The sequence below is a fragment of the Hermetia illucens genome, chromosome 3 (genome assembly GCF_905115235.1).
Source record: "Hermetia illucens chromosome 3, iHerIll2.2.curated.20191125, whole genome shotgun sequence".
NCBI lineage: Eukaryota > Metazoa > Arthropoda > Insecta > Diptera > Stratiomyidae > Hermetia > Hermetia illucens.
The window spans coordinates 88,058,165-88,080,617 of NC_051851.1; the positions used below are offsets into that span (position 1 = coordinate 88,058,165).

At 39.1% G+C, this 22,453-nt stretch overlaps 1 protein-coding gene across 2 annotated transcripts in view; it reads left to right on the forward strand.

Moving 5' to 3' along the window:
* Positions 1 to 21,232, forward strand: part of LOC119652345 (doublesex- and mab-3-related transcription factor A2) — a 42,194-nt gene extending 20,962 nt beyond the window's left edge. The window contains exons 3-5 of one of the 2 annotated variants that reach the window (XM_038056371.1): positions 915 to 966; positions 1,030 to 1,188; positions 20,097 to 21,232. In XM_038056371.1, the coding sequence (XP_037912299.1) occupies positions 915 to 966; positions 1,030 to 1,188; positions 20,097 to 20,821 (936 nt within the window). In that variant the 3' untranslated portion in view covers positions 20,822 to 21,232. Of the gene's footprint in view, positions 1 to 914; positions 1,189 to 20,096 lie in introns of both variants that reach the window. The other variant, XM_038056370.1, reaches the window with a different exon arrangement.
* Positions 21,233 to 22,453: the final 1,221 nt, after the last annotated feature.

A 22,453-nucleotide genomic window follows, 5' to 3' on the forward strand; every position in this document is an offset into this window, starting at 1 on the left:
AACGTGATACCTCTATAATTGCTACACTGCCTGATATCATGGGGATCAGTCGTCAAAAATTCGAAAATTCATAATTAAAATTAAGGACACCTGAGCCTGTCTGGCAATCCCATTGGAGTCAATTTCCATGAATTTCAGGCGGTGGTTACTACCATAAAGTGATTGAATTAAGAGTTAACAAGTTACAAGTTAACGAGAACAAAACAAAACTCGTGGTCCAAACATGCTGAAAGTCTTCAAATTGAAAGAAAATTATTATTTCGTTTATGTTAGTTATGGGTCCAAATAATTCAATAAGCATTGTTCTGCAGGGTTTTGATAAGGTTTGTCCTAGTATAAGGGTATGAAATGTGAATAATGACAAAAATATCTGTAAAGATGTGTGACGGATACTGCAGAAAACGAAATGGTGAAGTGAAATGTGTGAAGCATGTATTTATCATGTGCGGCCTATGTCAACTTTGATCACAACAAGGATACCTAAGAAAGCATTTAACGAAAGTATATCATGCAATCGTGGCCACAAAAGTGATCAAAGCCTATTACGAATAAGCAAGAGAAAATCGCTGTTCAACTCGAATGTGGAGACGAAGCCTTAAGGGAGAATATGATGTAGACAATACAGAAAGATGGTCAAAGCTCGCTGTCGAAGATAAGAAAATGGTGAATTGCGAACGTATTATTATTTATTTGGTGGTTGATCTACTTTGAGTGCTGGCTATTTCATGAATGTTACTTGTCCAGCATTTAAAATACTACGTGTATACTATCCTATATATACTATACTATATATACTCCCAGGGAAAAGGTTCAGTTTTCCTTATAGAATGAATTTATTCCCTTAAATTTTAAGAACCCTTTGTTTTATCACATACAGCATTATCTAAGGTTGTTTCGCTTTGAATATCTTGCAGGTGGCTTTGAGGCGGCAACAAGCACAAGAAGAGAATGAAGCTCGTGAACTAGGTCTGTTATATTCAAGTGTTTCTGGTCAGCCTAATAGCGCAGATAATGTCCCTCAATCGGCAGGTGTATTTCATCCCGGAATCCCTTCGCCACCTACTGAGCTGGATAGCAATCAACGAGTTCAGTTTAGCGGAAACGAATCAGATCCCGAATCACATCGTATTCGTTCGGAAAGACTGAATATCACGTACTCACCGGATAGAACTGATGTCGATAGTCCAGGTAAGTCCATTGATGTTTACATAGCTTGGTGACGTAATTCAATATAGACCAGGTATAATATCTAACACTACAGTCTTTTATCATTTGTGTTTATTTGAGAATGTACTTTCGCAAAAGCGTTTGTTTTGATTTGGCAGTAAATCAAAGATTTTTGCATCAATCTTTTCTGACTCACTTCCAGACAGCTCCCACCGAAATTAATCGCATCAGTGCTTCTGAAAAGTAGCAATATAAAAATTTTGATCTGAGCAATTATGTAAACCTTTCTCAAGTGCACTTGTTTTTTCCTCCGCCAGAATCACTATTCAAGCCAGAAATAACAAAAGATACCCACAACAAATGTATCTTTTTTGCTACTAATGAGTACCACTCGTATATGCTGGTCTTTCTTGTGCGGTTCATTATTGGGAAACCCTCCACTCAACTGAAAATATAGTAACTCTCGACTTGTGGTCGTGTCATGGTTAAGAGCCATTTAAACCCCCTTCTGGTTCAACTGTATTAAAATTGTTACTATGTTACTCAGATGAAAAAAGTTGAAAGCGAGATGTGATTCTGGAAAATTATTGAAAAGGAAATTCAAGAAAGGATAATAATTATCTGATAGTGGCCTAGCATATGCTTTTCATGAATACAATGTGAGGAGGGTATATGATACTTTTGGGGAAATTTCAAGTATCGATTTCAAGATTTAATTTGATTTGAGCACTCTTGAATGGGGACTGTCTGTGCGATATGGTTCTGTGCCTCAGGCTGGTCTTTGTCCAGGAACGTTTTATACCGAGCGGAATGGAGTAATGAAGTATTCGAAATTATAATTATTGTACTATATTTTCTTAACATCTGCACTGGAATTGCAAATACTGGAATACGATAATCAATGAAAAGTATAGTGATAAAAACTTCGTTTCGCAACTCTTCTAGTGAAAATGAACTCTGACCAAGGAATGTAACACTCATTAAGGCTCTTTTGATCTTCAACACTTTCTATTCCAGTGTCAGACATCAACGTAAGATTATACGATCCAGTGTAAATATTACAATGCTAGTCAGAGGAAAAATATATTTTCTTGGAGAGCCGGAGCAGGGCTCTCGTGCCCTGGTTTAAAAGGTTTTATTGAATTTTTCCCAACTGAAACGGTAACAATAATAATTGCGTGGAGCTTAAGATGTTCGACATACATATTACGAAGTGAGGAAAGAATATTCTCCTTTATTAACAGTATCAAATTTAATTGTGACAAAAAGAACACTAGATCTTTCGACGAACTGAATGCGGAAGGGTACATCAGTTGAATAATGAGGAAACGATTTAAAGATTAAGGTATAACATTTTTACGACTTAACGTGAGGGACCAATTACTTTAGTGTACATTCTAAGACCGAAGCGATGGTTTGGAACCTGTACACATATCCTATCCTAGTTCATGGCTACCCGCTTCAATTCTTGGCAGAATGGTGCTATGTAATTTTCGAATAGAATTCTTCATTTCACTGGTTGTCATCGCATAACATAACCAGCAACAGAATTGTCGCATTTTCTTAGAAATGTATTCTTCGTGATCATATTTTCATATTATTAGCTTAGTTCTTGAAGCTTCAGTTGATTTGCTATTGTGCAATACTGATTTTCAAAAAGAATGAGGGTGGCGAGGAATTATTTGGAATGACGCTTAAGTTTCTGTGAACAAGTAATTCTTACTTTCTATTTGACTAAACCTAGGAATTGAAGGCGAACTGCTGAAGTAGACTCCTCGCATTAGAAAATGACTAGTAGTTTGACCTGCCCAATTACCATATCCGAAACGGTTGTTGGAAGTAGCTGGTTTGCGCCCAAAGTGGTCCACAAACATACGTGGGCCTCTCCAGACGGGACCACTTTCAACCAATTTGACCACGTGTTGATCGAACGCCGCCACCACTCAGCCTTGCTGAATGTCACAACATATAGGGGGCCAATACTATCACTATCACTATCTCGTTGGCATAGTGCTCCGAGCTCGAATAACAACACCACCTACAATCCCCTCTGACAATCAGGCGAGAATTAACACTGAAGCCATCCACAACACACTCCCCCGCAACACCTATAAGATGGAAATGGTTGCCGCAATATCCTTAGTCAACATGGATCCTAAAGATGAAGTATCAACAAATGATCTTCACAATCACCTGAAGAACGTTATCATAAATACCGCCACAAAGATACTTGGCCCCAGCCGCAAAAAAAGTCGGCACGGCTGGTTTGACGATGAATGTAAGCTAGCAAGTAGCATTCTCAAAGAACGCGGGTACGCACAGAGACTCATCACGTACTCCTTCGAGCGGAGAAGCGACTTCACAGACGGAAAAAGAAGCCTGGGACAACCAACAGGTCTGTGAACTTGAAAAGTAGCAACCGCACCAGCCGCGGAAGTTTTACCAATGAGTCAGCAGGATGAACCCTCATACACCTCGATACTAATCCTGCCCAGACAAAGAGGGGAATCTGATTTCCGACAGAATGGGCATATTGGAGCGATGGGTTGAGTACTTTGATGAGCTACTGAACAACCAGAACATCGACGAGTTGGAGTTCTCGCCAACTGAAGACGATGCACAAATACTGCCACCATCAAGTATAGAAGAAACAGTCGGCGCAATTTATCGGCTTAAAAATCATAAGTCGTCAGGAGCCGATGGAATTACAGCCGAATTGGTAAAATATGGAGGCGACCAATTACACCAAGTGGTTCATCAACTTGTACTCAAGCTGTGGGACAGCGAATCAATGCTTGACGACTGACAAGCGATGGAAATGGATCTCTTCATCGACTTTAAAGCCGCCTAGCATAGCCAGGGTAAAACTGTACACGGCCATGAGAGAATCCGGTATCCCGACGAAATTGATAAGACTGACCAGGCTGACCCTGGCCAATGTACGAGGACAAATAAAAGCAGCAGGATCATTCTCAAGACCATTCGACATCAACAACGGTCTACGACAAGGAGATGCCCTATCATGCGTCCTCTCTAACCTGACCCTCGAGAAAATGATCCGTGATGCTGGGGTAAATGCGAGGGCTCCACCAAACTATTGGCTTATGCTGACGATATCAACATCATGGGAAGAACGACCCGAGACGTACAAACTGCCTTCATCCAGATCGAGCAGACGGCGATAAGCGCGAGATTTTAGGCTGCACATCAAAGAAGGCAAGACAAAATATATGTTGGCAACGTCAGTACCAAAAACCAACCAATCAACAACATCGAACCGCACAGATCAGACGAGAGGAATAAGGATAGGAGAATACAACTTTGAGACCGTTGATAATTTCTCCAATCTAGAGTCGAAAATCACAATCGATAACAGCCACGATGATGAAATCCGCGCACGGTTGTTGGCAGCCAACATAGCCTATTTCATCTTACAAAAACTGTTCCGGTCGAAACATCTCACCATAGGGTCAAAGCTCTTACTGTACAAGACAATGATTTTGCCAGTCCCCTTGTATTCCTCGGAAACTTAGGTTCTTAGCAAGAAAAGTTGCGAACTTTTGGCCGCGTTCGAGAGAAGAATCCTCCAAAGAATTTTTGGCCCCCAAAATGAGAACGGACGATTCCGTAGCCTACAAACGACGAAATATTTGAGCGATACCATGACTGTCAAGTTGCGCATAAAATCTGGGTCAATAGGTTGCGGTTGGCGGGTCGCTTAATCCGCATGGATGAGGATGATCCGGCCCGGAAAGTCTATTAGGGCAGTATCTATGTTAGAAAAAGAAGAAATAATAGTTTCGATGGCTTCAAATACAAATTGACTTTCATGTGCTAGAGGCAATGCAGTGACGGGTGTGCAGTCAATGCGGAAGGACAATGTTTACACGGCATTAGCGGAAATAATGCCCGAACACAGGTGTGCAAGAAACTTGGGTATCGATAAAACGTAGGTTTCTGGAACATTCGCAGGCCCAAAAAAAAAAAATGGATTTGCACTGAGCAGGATTCGAGCCGGTTGAATATTCTGCGGTATTTCTTCTCTTGTGAGTTGATTTGAAAAGGAATAATAGTAACACGAAATTCTATCGCAGTCATATATTATCAATTAAAATCGGAGTTCAAGTTTAAAAGATGTTAACTCACATTGAAATGATCCTCAAAATTTCAGCCTGATTCCAGAGAAACTGAATAGCTGATGGCGATCTACTTCTTATGAATATTTCCTTTTAGGATAGCTAAAAAAGCTTTCAGTGAGTTTGCGTGTGCACATTGAATTTGGTTGAAATTTAAAATGCAGATAATTTAAAAAGTACAGTATTTCTTCAAAAACGGTCTTTAAGAGTTTTGTTAGATTGTACAATAGATGATGATGATGAAATGAGTCGCTAGTGAAAATAAGGCGGCGAGTCTATTCTTATAACTAAACTTTGAAATCCTTAGCCATACTTCTTTTTCTCTAGCCTTTGGTAGCGAATCCAGCTTTTCAAATGACAGCCTACCCTATTAAGCCACCATCATTTCGGTCGGCCCTTTGGATTGTTTTCAATGAATTTGTATGGCTAGGCCATTCGTAAGGGAAATGATATGAATAAGTCGAAGAGCTTCTTCTTAATGATGGGTATAGCACGAAGTCGATTCACGAATGCTCTCATTTTGACCATGATCAAAGAGAGAGTTATCCTATTGCAATGGCTGTGTGGTATTTTGTTATTGGCGTGCAGTGCTTGGATTCATAGAGGACTACAGCGCTAAAGGCATATCAATATTATTTTTCGTTCAATTTTCGTTTCGAGCTCCAGCAAATGACATTTGCCTGATGTTGCGCTGATACGGGGAGTAATTTCAGGCTGCAGGGCCCCACTGCTCTAAGTTACGCCCCTATATCTAATGCGAATTAAGTTGCCCGTCATACCTTAAAAAGGACCTTACAGGAGCTGGCTGACTACTGTGTGTCGCTATTGCAATGATCAAGGGATCAGCAGCTACTCCAATCAATAGTGGTTTTGCTATTGGATTTGACATGATAAAAAACCTCGAAGGTTTTGGTATGGGTTCCGATGTTCCTGTAAGGGCACCTTATCTACGATAATGGGTGCTGAATAAGAAGAAATAAGAACACTATAACATTTGTTAAAGTTCTCGAAGATGCAAGTCACCATAGCACGAGCACCTGGGCACCTTCCTCGGGTAGACGCGGAATCGCCTCTGGTGTCAATGTGCACACACAAGTCAAACCTATCCCGGCTGAGAGTTTTTCCGTTCTTTGCAACTTCGCAGTTTCTGAAAAGATACTATTTCTGTTTATCCTAAAGTCATTGGAAGTTGAGACGTTTTTCTAGAGAGTTCAAAAACGGATAAAGAAGATTAAAGTGTGACAACTCGATGGGTACCGAATTCTGAAACGCTTTGACGAACACATTGGAAGCTTTAGAGGAGGGATACAATTAGGGCTTTCCAGAAATTTATTTTTTTAATAATTAGTATTATACTTGAAAAATATTTCAAAGTGAAATTTGAAAAATTGTTAAATCTGCGGCCCCATGAGCAATGCACTTCAACCATGTCCATATTGACAGTTAAAACTTTAAATGCCCTTATATGCCGATCGACTTGAACATGATTCTCTTGAATATGGAGGTAATTGTTTTTCGAAACTGTCAAACAAATAAAAATTTGTACCAGCTGCAACGAGGTTAAACCTCGAGGGAACTTGTGATTCACAGGAGGGAAGAGGGTTGGAGGACTTGAAAGAACCATGCCACCTTTCCTCAAACACCTAGACTATACTTGAGAAGAAGTGAAAAAGTCTGAATAATCATCGCGGTCTTCCTAGTTGCATAAACGGACAGTAAATCGAGGCAATTGAACAGTTTGGCCAATTGGAAGCATTGTATCTTCGGGGTTTCGTTTAAAGTCTTGAAATGCAGATACCTAAATACCAACATGAGTGACCCTATACGGCGTAAATGCTTGAACTTGAAAGTGGCCCTATCGTTATTCGAAAGCTCTAGTCTTTCATCAAGCCGTGCCCGCATGTCGTTGGTGTGCTTTGGGCTGTGACAAGCGTGAGAGATGACCATATTCAATGAGAAAGCTCGATGAAATCCACTATCTCAGAATGACCGAGGAATTGGTTGGTCTAAAGGTACACCGTGTTGAACAGCGGATAAAAGCTGGAAGCTTCTGAAAAGTGCAGCGAAACACTTTTCGGAAGTCGTCAGCGGCGGCACTTATGGTAAGGTTTTGTGTAAAAAGACCTTATTAAGGTTTTGTGTAAAACAGTTTAATCTCTGTCTGTTTGTCTGTCACACGCATTTTTCTCGGAGACGGTTATAGCGATTGACCCCGAATTTCATAAAAAGGTGGGAACAGTGAACGTTCACGCATACAGTGAATTACATAATTTTACGTTGAATTTGAGGGGTCTCCATACACGCGAAAGGAGCGAGGGGGGATACTTTTTGTTTTACCAAATATGACATGACTATGTGGGGTATCAAACGAAAGGTCTCGATTAGCATTTTCCGAAGACGGTCTTAATTTTGACATTTGTTTGGGAGTGCGGGGATCGAAAGGGATAATTTCTTTCACGGACCCATGTTCGGAAACTGTGTCCAGATAGCTGAGTGGTTAGACCACAAGACTGTAGTGCGGAAGGTCGCGGTTCAAATTTCACTGGTGGCAGTGGTATTTGTATGGTGATTTGACGTTGATACCAGTCGACTCAGCTGTGAATGAGTACCTGAGTCAAATCAAGGTAATAATCTCGGCGAGCGCAATGCTAACCGTTACGATCTTGAATGAAGTGTTCTAATACACTTCAAGGTCCTGATCCAATTGGATTCTTGTGCTAATGGTTATTACTATTATTCTCAGAAACTACTAACTAACCGAAATTTTTTTTAAAAAAATCAAGAGTCTGGCACTATACGGTGCCTAGGCTGTGAAATTCCCTCCGTACCGATATCCTTTCAAATGAAGTTTGGTATTGGCACTATTATTTACAAAGTTATAATAGGTCACAGTTTTGATTTCTTTGCAAATTCAAGACTTTGAATGTCAATATCACCCGAAAGTCGATATTCTCACATAATATATGCATTTATTACGTGCTACGTACTATTGGGACAAACGCAATTATAAGAGAAATACACTGAACCTTTCATACCTAAACCGTCCAGCTTCCGTACTTGTTTAAGGTATAGTGGTACTGGCGGTAAGAGTTTTACGTGAGTACCCTTGCCAAAACGGCAATTTCGATTGAAAGTATAGCCGATAAACTAAGGGGTAGAGCTTCACAATCGACGACATACCTGGAATTGCAGTAGCGGCTACCATAGTCCTTATTGTCGTGGCATCGGCTGCTATCTGTTTTTTTCACCAATCATTGAAGCCAACCGTAATGGTGATATAGTCGAGACCAGGCCTTTGTGTTGGGTAGCTATTAGAAGGCATCTATCTCAGCATCGAGCGGACCTGTATGAGGTTCGACAGCGGCAAAGAAATGTATTTCATGCTTCCAGTTGTAACGATAGTCATCGTCATCAACCAGCCATCCTGGCTTCGATTTCTGTTTCGCCGTTCCAAAAACTGGTAAAGATGGCAATAACATAGCACTATACGCATGGACGCACTATACCAAAGGAGAATAAGCTTTCCTCCTTTCCCTTTCAATGTCCGGACTTTTGGGCACCACAGCATAGGACATAGTCTTATATAGAAAACGAATTCCATAATTTGAAATCTCGCATTATTTCGGGGACGATGAATCTTAATCTTTGAAGAAAGTTGTGTGTGTGAGTCTTATCCATGATTATTAAGCAGCATGAAGTTTGGCCACGATCAGCTCTCATGATTTGCTTCTGAAATCTACTCTGTTGAATCAACTTTTCTTCTGATTATTGGTTACTATTCATGTGAAAATCTTTGGTAATAATTATAATCTCCTTGAGATCTCAACAAAATGTCTCAGTCAATCTTAAGCCAGCTACAACCATGTTTACGTTTTTCTCTGGTTGTATCTTGGACGGCGGACTATTGCAGGATTATCTGTGCATATTCAAAATGTAAACTCCATCATGTAACTATGGTTTAATAAGGAGGAGGCTCTAATAATGTTTGTAAGTCGCTGGTCATTTTTCTAATAGACAGTTTTCCAAACAGAAATGCCTGATGAGAGATCTCACGTTTGTTTTGAAATTTTATTAGAAGTTAATCGTTCAAATAATGTGAATACTCTTTCGCGGAATATTTAATGCTAGAATGTACTGAAGGGATTATGATCCTCTAGCTCTAACCGGCTTGAAAATAATACTTTCGTGAATGCTATAACCATGAAAACAATTTCTTTACATTCCACCTCCTAAATTTCCCTTTCGAGAAAGCATCTCCTCTCATGCATACGCCCTACTTGCATGGAAATTTTCCAAGAAATTTACGCTTCCTGATAAGAAACGTGCTCCTAATGCCGCCTTGTCCAACAAAGAGTCAACGTGCATGTTTCTCCTCAAACGCTATCACAACAACCCTGGAAAAGAACAATTTACTTAAAATTTCTTCCACAATTATATTTTCATGTTTCAAAAAACGCGAAAAGCCAAAGTTGTTTTTTTTCTGTTTATGAGATTTGCCTTTTGACTGTTTTACCCAAAGAATTTCAAAGAATTCTTGCTTTTACACCCCAAGAAAGAGAAGTCCTTCGCTGCTACAAAAATACCACATACATGGAAAGCACACAGCCTATTTCCATATTTCCATGGATGAACTCATTCTGAAGAATGATATTGTAATGTGTACAGCGTAGCAGCGAAATGCTCCCTTCTTAGCCAGGACTCGGAGGAAGGCGAGAAGAGCTCGTTGACACGAACATGCATTTTAAACAAAACAAATACATTAAAATACAAAATGTTCAAGGACTTAGCGCTTGTTAGAAGGATGGGCGAAGTACATAAAACGCTTATTCTTAGATTGTAAAGTGCGAGTGCTCCGCGTAACGAGTTTAACCGCTACCACTTAAGTTAGGTTTTAATGGTACTTAATGGTAAGCGATCCTTACTCTTGGAAGGATTTCTCGGTAGAACAAATGTGCAAGCGTTTGGTTAGATGGTAACTTTTAGCAATTATCGTTCAACAAAAGTACATCGTTCCTATAATATGCAGGGTGTAATATAATTTTATTTATAATCGCGAGTCTGTTGGATTTTCTCCTGCGAAATATAATTATCACTGATTTGTTCAGGTACCCCAACTTTTACAAATTGTGTCACTACGGCAAGACAACTGACGTCCTCAACTATATGTTTTTTGAATATCAAAGAAACAAGACTGCAACTTTAGGCCGTCATTATTCCCAGACTAATAAACAGGAATTTATTTTGAAGGTAATATTTCACACCCTGTCTCTCCTATAAAATTGTTCGGAATCATACTTAATCTCCAATAAAAGGTGAAATCCTACCAAACTTGACAAAACCACAAAACAACGAAGCGTTGAAATTCGAAACGTTTTTGAGAGTCTTCGAAACTACAGAAACTCTTCCCTGAGAGCATTCAATAGAGGATATTTTACGCCCTCAAAAAGTGACTTCTTTTGGTTAACCCTTCCGTTATGCGGTAAGCGTAATTTATATGGACCAATTAACTCTACTAAATTGGCAATACTAATTAGTATATAACTTCTTATGTAAAGATATTTTTCAATTTAAATATATATTTAGTAGTGATTTAAACTGCTTAAACTGCTCACGATACGGCATCATAAATCCACTTCCATGATCTCGCAGTCAAAATCTCGCCAAAGCTGTGGAAATTGCCGGCCCCAACACACAAGCGAGGACAAGCGACCATCAGATAATGACCTTTTTGGAATCCGATGTCGGCCCCTCTTTTGTTATGCGTATCCAGAAGACAACTCCTTCTGTGAAGCTCCGTGCTCGAATAATGTGTCACCAATGACAAGGCAGTGGAAACTGGAGAGATCCACAAATTTCTCGCCATTATTGTAATATTGCGAAAACCCGTATTTTCCCAACGCATCGCGACCACGTATCATGAGACCCCACTGGCTACAGATGAGCAAACTTGTTAGCACTGATGAAGGGAACAAGTGGTTCCCGAAATATCGGTATTTGCAAGAATAAATATTCACACCAACGAAAAAGGAACAACAAGTTTTTATTATTTTAAATAATTAATCGTTGGAAACACCGCATAATTTCACTCAGATATTGATAAATAGCTTTCAGTTCCTTTACAACCTGGTTTCAAGTCTCCGTTGACTCCTGCATGAGCTTCATAATATTTACGGATGTTAAGCGCCCGTTTGCGATTGCAACCAATCTTGTTCTGTGCGCGGTAAACGTAGGGGAGTCATATAGGACATGCTCCACAATCTCGGTCACGTTACCCCATCTTGGGCGGCATGGTGACTTATGGTGCCTAAATGGATGTAAATAAGCACGATAAGTTCCATGTCCGCTTAAAAACTGTGTTAACTCGTAGTTCAATTCCACGTGGCTTCGTTCAATTCGTCTTTGAATGGTCAGGTTGTTGCAGTAAGTCTAATGACCAGTTTGTGATTCGTCCCATTCCTTTTTCCCACTTTGCGACAAATTTCAACCATGCTCACTCCCATCGAAATACGCTAGACTCCTTAAAGGGATACGTTTCGTAGTAGAGACACCCTACCTAGATATTTCCCTCTAATTTCTCACCTTCCCGATATATTGGAATTCGTTTTTTCCTCGCTTCCTCTGTTTATGAAGGTAGGACCGAATTATATGTTTGCTTTCGTAGCGTTGTAATACTCATTCGATAAGATGTCTATGGGAAGCTCCCCTGCTAGTACATATCCTGCTTCTCTCGATGTTGTCCAATATGTACTGCAAACTCGGAGTGCACTTAGCCCATAAGTCATTTCTGGTTTCCTGCAGTTAATTTTATTTTCCAGGACAATTGCAAAAACTGGAACTGCGTAAAGTAGCACGGAACTGACTCCTCTTAAAAGCAGAAGATGTCGACTTTGTCTTGGCCCATCAATGTTCAGTAGTATTCTCGAGATCGTTACAGCGATGGAAGACGCCCTAGCTGCTGCACACTTATTGTGTTTTTTGAAGTTGTCAATGGTTGTCACGTTTTCAGGAAGGCATAGCGTCAACACTCCATCATACATAACAGTAAGGGACCTGGGATCGAACCCTGTGGCACTCCGAAAGTTGTCGAGAATATTTTCACTGCATCGTCTCAGTCGTAGTATAGTCTACTCCCAAGAAGAAATTCAATAACAATGGCTAGTGTCTCGGTGACTTTTTTTCCATTTTACAGTATTGAACTCGTTTTTTACGTCAATGGTTACTTCTGCGCAGCATATGCCTTCTTGTATTGCAACCTAAGCTGGGTCAAAATAAGCCTGGGTACACATCCGGAAGATGACCGAACTCAGGACGGTCTCTTCTGCGTTGCGATCGTCTCCTAGTTTTGAGGCAGTTTTCCGACATTCCTCGATTTTTGAGTTCCACCAGAAACTGACAGGCAGAGAGGAAATGCATGATGGCTGCAATTTTTTCCCGACTTGGGAAACTTTTTCTTGTGCGCTTCCGGATAACAATGTATCTTCGAGAAGTGCCTCCTTAAATTCCTCGCTGGCACGCCACTGCAAGTCTCTGAGTAGGGTATCATTGACGAAGGTGAGGTTTATTACCGATTCAAATTCTTCCCTCAGAAATGTGTTGATTCTCCCATTCTTGCCCATGCCTTGAAGTCGTCGGTTATTACTTTGGGATCGTAGCGGCTTGAAATAAAAGATAGTTTTCCCGGAAATGAGTCAAATGTGAACAAATAAAGTTAATAATAATATCATATTATGACAATTTATTGTGAACGCCTTGAGATAATCTTCGAATTGTAAAATTACGACAATGTAGATTTTAAAACCTACCAGTATTACCAGTATTAACAAAGTTATAATAGGTCAAAGTTGCCCCCTCCTCGTCAAATTATATTAGTACCACATCGAATTATATATTGAATATATTGAAAGAATATACACTACAAGCAATGTATAAATGCAACATAACAATAACAATCATATACGAAAGATCAACAAAATCTTTCCTAGCTGAAGTGCCGAGTTTCCGGTTTCCGACGTGTTGAGTTTTTGCTGTCACTATTACGCTCTGTAATCTCTGCCCGGAATTGAATTTTACCTACGCAAATCCGGTTTCTTTTGTAATTCGCTCTCAGTAAGGCTCGTTTCACACAAATGTGGTTCCATTCGGTTCACTTTGTTTTCGCTCGGAGCCTAAAAGAAACCGAACTGATTGGAACCCTCTCACATATGCACGATTCCATTCTGCAAACTGCACATTTCACCCAATTAAAACCCGACAATTTTTAGCAATTTATCATTAAAATCCACTCACTCTGAGGTCAAAATCTAAACTGAACCGAGCATGTGTGAAAGTTTTGTTTGCTTGTTTGCTTTACACGAATTCGAACTGTATTGAAACCTGATAGAACCTATAAGGAGCCCACTAGACGCCGAAATGGAACTTAAACATTGTCACATTTGTCGCAGAGGATGTTTATGATGTCGATGCAGATATTCCGGACCATGAAACCTCTAAATCAAAAAAAACTATCTGTCAATTCAGAAATGTCTTTTTTATCGTATCCTAGAAGTTTTCTATGCACGGTATCGATTTTTACAAAGGCAATCAATATTTGAGAAGAAATCGATCTTTACAAAAAATTGGCCTTTTTTTGTGTTGCTTTGCAACTAAAATATTTCCGTATAATTTTTTTAAGTTAGGTACATTGGCGTCTAATGTGTAATTGTGCAATCTGTTCCAAACATTCTGAACAAATTGAAATTTGGAATTTGAAGGCTTAAGGTATAATGAATTCGTTCTGGAGTGTACAATATTGTACGGCTATAGTCGCGGATTAACCTACCAGTCGTTGACAAACCATAAAGAACTACTAGATAAAAAAGTTCTACGGCCGTGGTATTGCAGATTAGACCCTGATTGCCAGCAATCACGTCTTACACTGTCATTTATCTTTGAATAAAATTTTCCAAAAGTTCCCTCTTTTCAATTTTGTTGTGAGATTTCTATTAGAAATATATGTAGAGTTGATCAACTTTTCTAAGGTTAGGGTTCTCTGTCCTCCTTTCTCAAAAAACATTGTCTGTTTATGTGTCCTTATTTTTACAGAAATCTTCAAAGAACACTGGTCTGGATACACCAGTGTGTGGGAGTTTTGCCCACTAAAACCACTTCCGTCTCCTCCGCCTCTTACTTCGTGAGACTACTGTTAAGTATTGCGTCCCGGGGTGGAGGTAGCTCAATCAAACTTCGTCTCCTTTCGTTCGAAATCGCGCTTTTTCCGTGTCCTCCGCCTTTAGAGGTTAGATAGATCAGATCATAAAGTTGATCCCAATCCTCCTAGCTTGGCAGAATGCTCCCTTCACGAGATTTTTCTGTACCTGCATCTCCCCTAGAGTTCCGTCTATGTTCATCCTTTCTTTTACGAACCTTGAACAGTGGAAGAATAGGTACAATGGAAGTCCGCAGTAAAGTTGTTCAGGTACTGACGTGAAAAACTGCATTAGATTATAACCAATCTTATCATGCCGTCTCTCCAATCATTTCTTAATGGTAGGGATTGGCGTGTGGGACCATCGTCCCTTTCCAGAGTTTTACCAACGATCTTCACAGCTATTTATAAATCTCTCCATTTCGACGTTCGTCATCGGCGATGAAGTAGAGATAGATTTCACATTGCATAAGCTCTTCATTACATCTGCCTAGTTGTCAATCGGGATAATTTCCGAGGTAACGAATGCTGAATGATCTGAGACAACTCTGAAGGTAGAGCACACCAATAAGGCTCCCTCTTGTAGATTGCAATGCCCTTCCCTAAATTGGGGCTAAATAGTGCAAGATCAAGTTCACCATTCTGGCTATCAGCGAATCATAATTATACCGTGGACCTCCTGCTATCGACATAATCCCTACCAGAGCGATGCTTATAACTAAGCATTAGGTCAATCATCACTACCAAGTATTTGATGGTCGGCTCGATTCCGAGCTTTAATGCCAACGTGATTTTTTTTCCACCGCAAGTGACAGACCAGAAACATCTAACCAAACCTTAACACCACTGATTGCTTGGGATGAGTATAATTCTGTACCTTCTAGGTGCTTTGCGACTACAACCAGCACTACATATGTCTGTTTGTTTGTCTATCTGTTACACGCAGGTTTCTCAGAAGTTGTTCTACCTATTGACATGAAATTCACTGGGAAAATTGGAACTGTGAATCGAAACACATGCCATGAGTAACATGGTTCTACATTGAATTGAAGAGGGTCCTTGCAAAAGGGCGTGTTAAAGTTTTTTCGGCGAATATAGCCATGTGATATTAGCCAAAAGTTATCTGCTAATACTTTTCGAGGCCGACACATAAAAGCTTGAAAAGAATACATTCAATGAAGTATATCTCCAAAGTAGGAGCAGTTAACATACTTTCCTCCCGCCCCTTCGAAGAAGGAATTATGTCCTTAAGAGGTGAAACCACATTAGAAGGCCTATATTCACGTATATTTTTGGAATTGGGTTGGAATTTAATCAAATGTGGACATTATATTAGTCACATTCCGGAGAACTTTGGCAATTGTCTGGAAAAATTCGAGCCAAAAATAAAAGAGTTTCGCGACATTATTCCGATATGGGTAGTACCAAGAGATTTTCAACTACGGGAAGTGTTGCGACTCCAATTTTTATCTGAAGCAATAAATCTTCTAATTTTCAATCATTAACTTATTTTCCGAGAATATCAACCTGAATATAGGGCATCCTTAAAAAATGAAATGTTACCTCTAAATTTCGTAATGATTGGCATATAACTTTTTGAACTAGAATTTCCACAAATGTGAAAAAAGTCATTTGAGAAAAACGCGTTTAAAAAAAAATTGCTTGGAAAGTCACGCTTAGCATATGGAGATATTTCTCATTCGTAATTACTAACAAAATACAGTTACAATAAGTCCAAATGCACTCGTAAAAAGGACTGACGCCGAGTATTTACATATACGCTATTTACACAGCGCTACAAGATTACGCCAGGACATAAAAGATACATACTAGAGGCGGAGTCTGTACTCATAAAATCTACAAGAATAGCTAAGTTAACGATCCATGTAATAGAAAAAGTTGATTTTGAAAACCTCCTAATGTGGTTTCCCGTTTTAATATGAAATTTTCCAAAGCAGACTATAGGGTGTTGGTTTTTGTATTATCATTATTTTCTTAAGTTTTCTTTTGTCGCAAATTCCGTTTATGAAACACAACTTTCAGTTTTTATCACGTTTAGATGACGACTAATTTCACTTTCCTGTTGATATTAGATGTTCAATATCAGATACACGGCGGACATCGACGAGTTCTGTTATCTTTGAAAAGTTAAACAAAGTTCTAAATTTTCAGCTTTTTTCGTATAAATCCTGAGGCATAAACGCAAGACCTTAGCCAAAATGGACTTGTGCAGTAGAATTCACATCTAAATGGAGAAATTGGATGTTCGATTATTTTAGGTGGCAGTTGCGCAAAACGCTTATGCAGGTTTAATATATTAAAATTGATTTTCAGAACACACAGCGTTCGAATACACTAAAAAGTCCCAGGACTAAAGTTATTTTTAAAATCTTCGAAGATTTTATTTCGAGAGGTGTCTTTGAGGTCTTCCAAGACCTTATTTCTAAGGCCATATTAGAGAAGAGCTAAGCGAGTGCTATACAATGTCCATGTCCACTGCCTGGCTCCTACTATTTAGTCAGGTTTCGACCCGCAGGATAGTCAATTGTTGTCTTATTGATGTTTTCCATGGATTGACACTACTGTGAGTGAGAAAGGACTAACTATATTCCCGGAGCCCCTTTTGTTTGATGACTAGGGGTACACCTTAACTAACCTTAGTTTTAACATCGACCTCCAGCAGCTGTTAATCGTGATCAATTTCGACTTTACACTTTCTCAAGGGCCTTAGCAGCTACAGCAATGCTCAAATGATAAAAAAGAAGGTAGTCGATACCAGAAGATTGAAAAGATTTGAATCATAGTAAAGGCACCTGTGGTTCTTCTGAGTCAGAGTATAGCTATATAGATTAGTTAATTGCCATCTCTAATAGTTTAACCTCCGCATTATTCTAAGCCTATTGCGGTAGGTTCTGTTTGGTAGTCCTATCCACGAAAGTTGTTATTAAGTGGCTCTTGGTCACCTCATTAAAGGTGATCGGACGTCCTTTTCCTTCCAGATCTGGCTTCCTTAGCTTGCGCAAATTCCTTACCTCTCGTGATAAGTTGTAGTTAGTGAGTGTAAATTTGAGCTCCAAGTAGCAGCATAGGCGATTCCTAAATCAATGTAGGTATCATAGAGTTGAGGTTTCATCCAGGGCATGGGCAACCCATCAGACACTGTCTTACCTTTAGGTACAATTAACGCCACACGTGAAAATTATTTTTGCTTTCTGAATTCCACAGCAAAGGTATTTGAAGGTCACCTATTTAAAAGAGTGAGTTCTAGTTGGAATCCAAGCCAATAGATCGTTTAGGCAGATTCTACCCCTTGGAGAAAATATCAATCACAATTTATTACTGCTAAAGTCAGGAAGAAACAGAACTAATTTTAACGGCAAAGCTTTCTTACAAACAAAATGTATTGCCAAATCTTCCGATAAATTAAATCAGGAAGAATATACAGGAAGAAGATGAGCATAGTCTATATAAAATAATTGAAGACGTGCTAAATCTGTACTTTCTAAGGCAAACCATAAAAGACAAGATGTTTTTTCGAACCGGCTATTTTCCGATGAATCGTAGCGCACATATTGGAGGGCTGAAATGGTAGAATGCTGAGCTGCTAAAAATTTTAATAGGCTGGGCTCATCTTAGATACGAAAGAGAATGCAGAATACCGGAACCGCACATCAAAAGAGCACCAGGTTTTGTCAACTTGAACTGATGCTGACTCCAGCACCGTCGCTAAATCGAGAGGACTGCTGGTATCCTAAATCCTTTAACGATTGTTCATTCCATTCCATTAGGTGTCCTTTCTTTTAAGCTTTTCCTTCTGAAATTTCTTGCTATTTGTCTCTCTCTGTTTGCCTTCCTTGAACTCAAATTCATTTTTATCAAGTTTGTATATTCCCAAAAGGGCACTCTTTTCTAAGCGTCAGCATAGTAATAATTAGGCCCAATATGAATTTTATCAATGTACGAAAATCATTTACGTTGCCATCAGGCCAGACTTCAGGGGGTTTCCCGCCGAAACCGGTGTTTTTAAGGTTTTGTTTGCAAAACAAAACATATTATCTCCAAGTTTGATCAAAATCATACTATTAGTAACAAACTTACAGTAACCCAAATTTGTCTTTACCGTGTAAATTTACAACCCGAAGTACTGAATCTGATATGCTAAATGCATATACATAACAGGCAAGGTACAAATGGGATAGTTCTACACTCAAACATACTCACACAAGAAGCAAACAAAACCTTTCATACTTGAAGCGCCCAGCTTCCGGTTTCCCAACTTGTTTAAGGAGCTTACAAAGAGGTTTCAATTAACGAAAAAGAATAGACTGCCCGGACAATTCCAATAGACTACCTGCACAGTTTCAGACGACGCTACCTCGAAGTCGTAAAATACAGGGTCTCTATGCCAATAAAATGTATGTTTTCATACATACATATATTCAAACGACATGCAAACTTTATAAATTCCAGGATTCTTAAAGGTGACCTGCTTTTCCGTAAGTTCCTAATCTGGTGAAAGCGTTTTTTGTAAGATTGGTTGTTTTTAGTTTCAAAGAAAAAACCGATCCACTTCTTCTGACAACTATCCGACAAACCCGAGTTCATACCCATTTGTTCTACTATATTTCTAGCTATTTATATGTATGTTCTGTAAAACAGGACTTTCGGCGGAACTTCCACTACCATTGTCAGTATGTCATGTATTTTCAGTAGAATATTGTTTCAAATAGTATGCGAATATTATGTAAATTGAATACGATGTCATCCCAAAATTCATTGTTATGTGTATACACCCAGAAGTCTATACACAGGAGGTGAAACTGCCTAAGAAAGTCTTGGAGTTTCGCAGGACAAACAATATAGCGTCCGGTGACTGAGGCTTTTCAGTCAGGATCGTAGTTACGTCCTGTGCATCATCATTGGTATTGATTCCTATTTGTTTGACGGTGTTCGCAAAAAACGGCGATCCGAATAATGTTGAAATGACACTTTATCAATTTCCTATTGTATTTATGTATGTATGTATTGGTTGTTTATAACTGGTTGAATATGATAATAATATGACGATATAGAAACTCGATACACAATACATTAACATTTGCGCAGAACGCACTGCGATCCTAACTCGACCTTTAACCAGATGATTCATTTTTTGTCCTGTTTTTTTTTTTTTTTTGACTAGTTGCGCCTCCTGTGTGTGTCTTCTTGGTATACATAAAAGTTGGGACAGAATCGCGAAACTTTTTACTTTTCGAATCTGTTAACACGTTTTCCATTCTTTTCTTATTTTTTCGGAGATCCTAACATCGCCTTTTTAGATCCTAATAAATTGCCAGGGAGAATAGAAACGTAATTTGTCCGTTAAATCCGCCAAACAATATTTAAATTCGTTTAGTGACAGTTTCTGTTTACGCAGGCTGCACGCAAGTTGCTCGCCTATTTCGGATAAGTTAGACCTTGGCGATTTGCATCTCGCCCTGCTAAGTCTTAAAGCAAAGTTGTTAATGGACTTTACTCAACGGTTACCCCAAACCTTAGCAAATGACAGATAATTTTATTTTAAATAATGCATTTGTTCAGTAATTAATCCTGAATTTTTTTCTTTACAGGTTCAAAACGCGCCCGAATGTCCAATGAAACTGATCATGATACTGAATCCGAATCGTCACCGAGCAGTCCGCGGCACAAAAATTCTCTGTTCAATTTGGCTAATAATATTTCTCCAGCTCGGACGGGTCCACCCAGTTCTCCCGAATCTGATCTGGATGTAGATTCAGCGCCCGATGAAGCAACACCAGAGAATCTAAGCCTTAAAAAGGACGACTCCACATCACCACCTGCAACACCCGCAGATAGTCTCAATCTGCTTCGACATCCTGTCGGTGGAAATGGTCAAGGCTTCATCCCATATCATCATTCTCAATACATGGGTGCAATACCAAGCCAAAGGTCACCAGTAGATGTCTTGCTACGAGTCTTCCCCACCAGGAGAAGAAGTGAAGTAGAGCAACTGCTACAGCGGTATCGTGGTGACGTGGTTTTAGCAATGGAAGCTATGCTGTCTGGGGAAGATGCCAATCAAATTGCTAACGTGGCGGCGTCATCTCCACCCTTCCCAATTAAGTCAGCTTTTTCACCATTAGTTCCACCTGCGTTATTTGGATCTCCGACCAACCGATATCCCTTCATGCAAGCTCATGCGAAGCGGTTTCTTACACCCCCTTTTGCTGGGACAGGATTCATGTCGACCATGCTGCAACCCGAAACTGAGCAATCCGAATCAAACGGTCCGACAAATGAACGGTCGAACGGTAACGACCAGTCACAAGATTAAATAGAAGCAGGTTCTGAACCTTTCTCCGAAATAGCCATAAATATAGTCCAAAATATACAGAAAATATTAATATTTATTTCAAGATCGATAAGAGAGATTTTAATTATTATTACAATAGGTGTAAGCATATGAAGTATTATAAATAGCTATCCGGCTTTAATCCAATCAATCACAAATTTTATTTTGAAGATATTCAAAGAGGAACCACATTGTAAATAGATGCTTATTGAAATCTTATAGGAATATTAAAGTGTATGGAAGATATAATGATTATTAATTAAGAATTCGAATTAGTTGAAACGAAAGTTGATCATGTATACGAAACTATTGACAAATTTATGAAAATATATTAACTGTATGGAAAATATAAATAATTATATGAAATTGAGTCAAATAAAGGTGCGAAACTTACAGCGGACTTTCAATTTATTAACCCAACAGTCTTGAGGAGTGCTAAAATTTAAACAGGCAGAGGAAGCGTAAGTAATATATTTTCGAGCTGCGGAAGTACCGGGTTTTTTGCAAAGAGGAACATTTAATCCTTTTTAAAAGATTCTGGAGATTATACACACTAAAAGCAGTATGAAGCTTTAATATTGAGCCTATGGCACAAGAACAAGTCGAGAAAGCAGAAGCTGAACGCTTCAGGTATGAAAGGTTTTGTTTATTTTTTATATAAAAATATTTGAGTGGACTTTTGTTCCAATTGTACCTAGCACGCAATGTACCAATATACATACATTATATCATACCCACTTTGGCGTGATATTGGTATTCCAAGTCTTAGAATCTACACTGACGCGGCAAATTTGACTTACTATAATATTGTTAATGATAGTGCGATTTCTACCAAACTTATTAGAGCCATGCTCTATATTATAGCCTATATTACTGCGACACAATTTCATGATTCTAGGATGAACTTAAGGAGGAGAAAGAGGAGAGGAGAAGTCAACTACTAAAAATTATTGTTATACTATTGAGTTGTCACAATTTATAGTAATACACTATTATTAATTTTATTTGAACAGATATCGATATGCGGGCTTTTCGTAGCCTAGGAACCATATAGTGGCAACTGCATGTAGAGCCCCCTTTAAGCTCCACGAAAAACGACATCACCCACTGTATGCGCGGCCGTTTGCAATCGTCGGGGCAATCGGTATAACCGTTTCTGAGAAAATTCCGTGTGACTGACAAACAGACAGACAGACATCCGCCTTTCTGTCTGCAAACCGATTTGAATGAGGTTTTGTTTTATATAAAACTTTGAAAATGAAGTAAGCACTCCAAGTCGCAAAAGTTTGTTAATGTTTGCCTCTACACTTCATGTGTATCTATGAAACTATTATAAAAGGTGAAAAATGTTAATGTACATGATATACTTTTTGCATTGCACCGTATTAAGAATGGAAGTTCTGGTATTGAAAGCTGGAGGTTATGGATGATGAAATCGGTAAGTATCGCCAAATAAAACTCCTTCAATGAAGTTGCTCTTCCGTGGTATATTTCATAACGGCGAGTTCGGTACCGGATGTTACTAAGGGCAACCGCATAGTCTGAGGACGAGTTTCTGACAGAATCTTGATTGCCAGATTCCAGTCAAGATTAAGAAGCATTTCAATTGGCAAG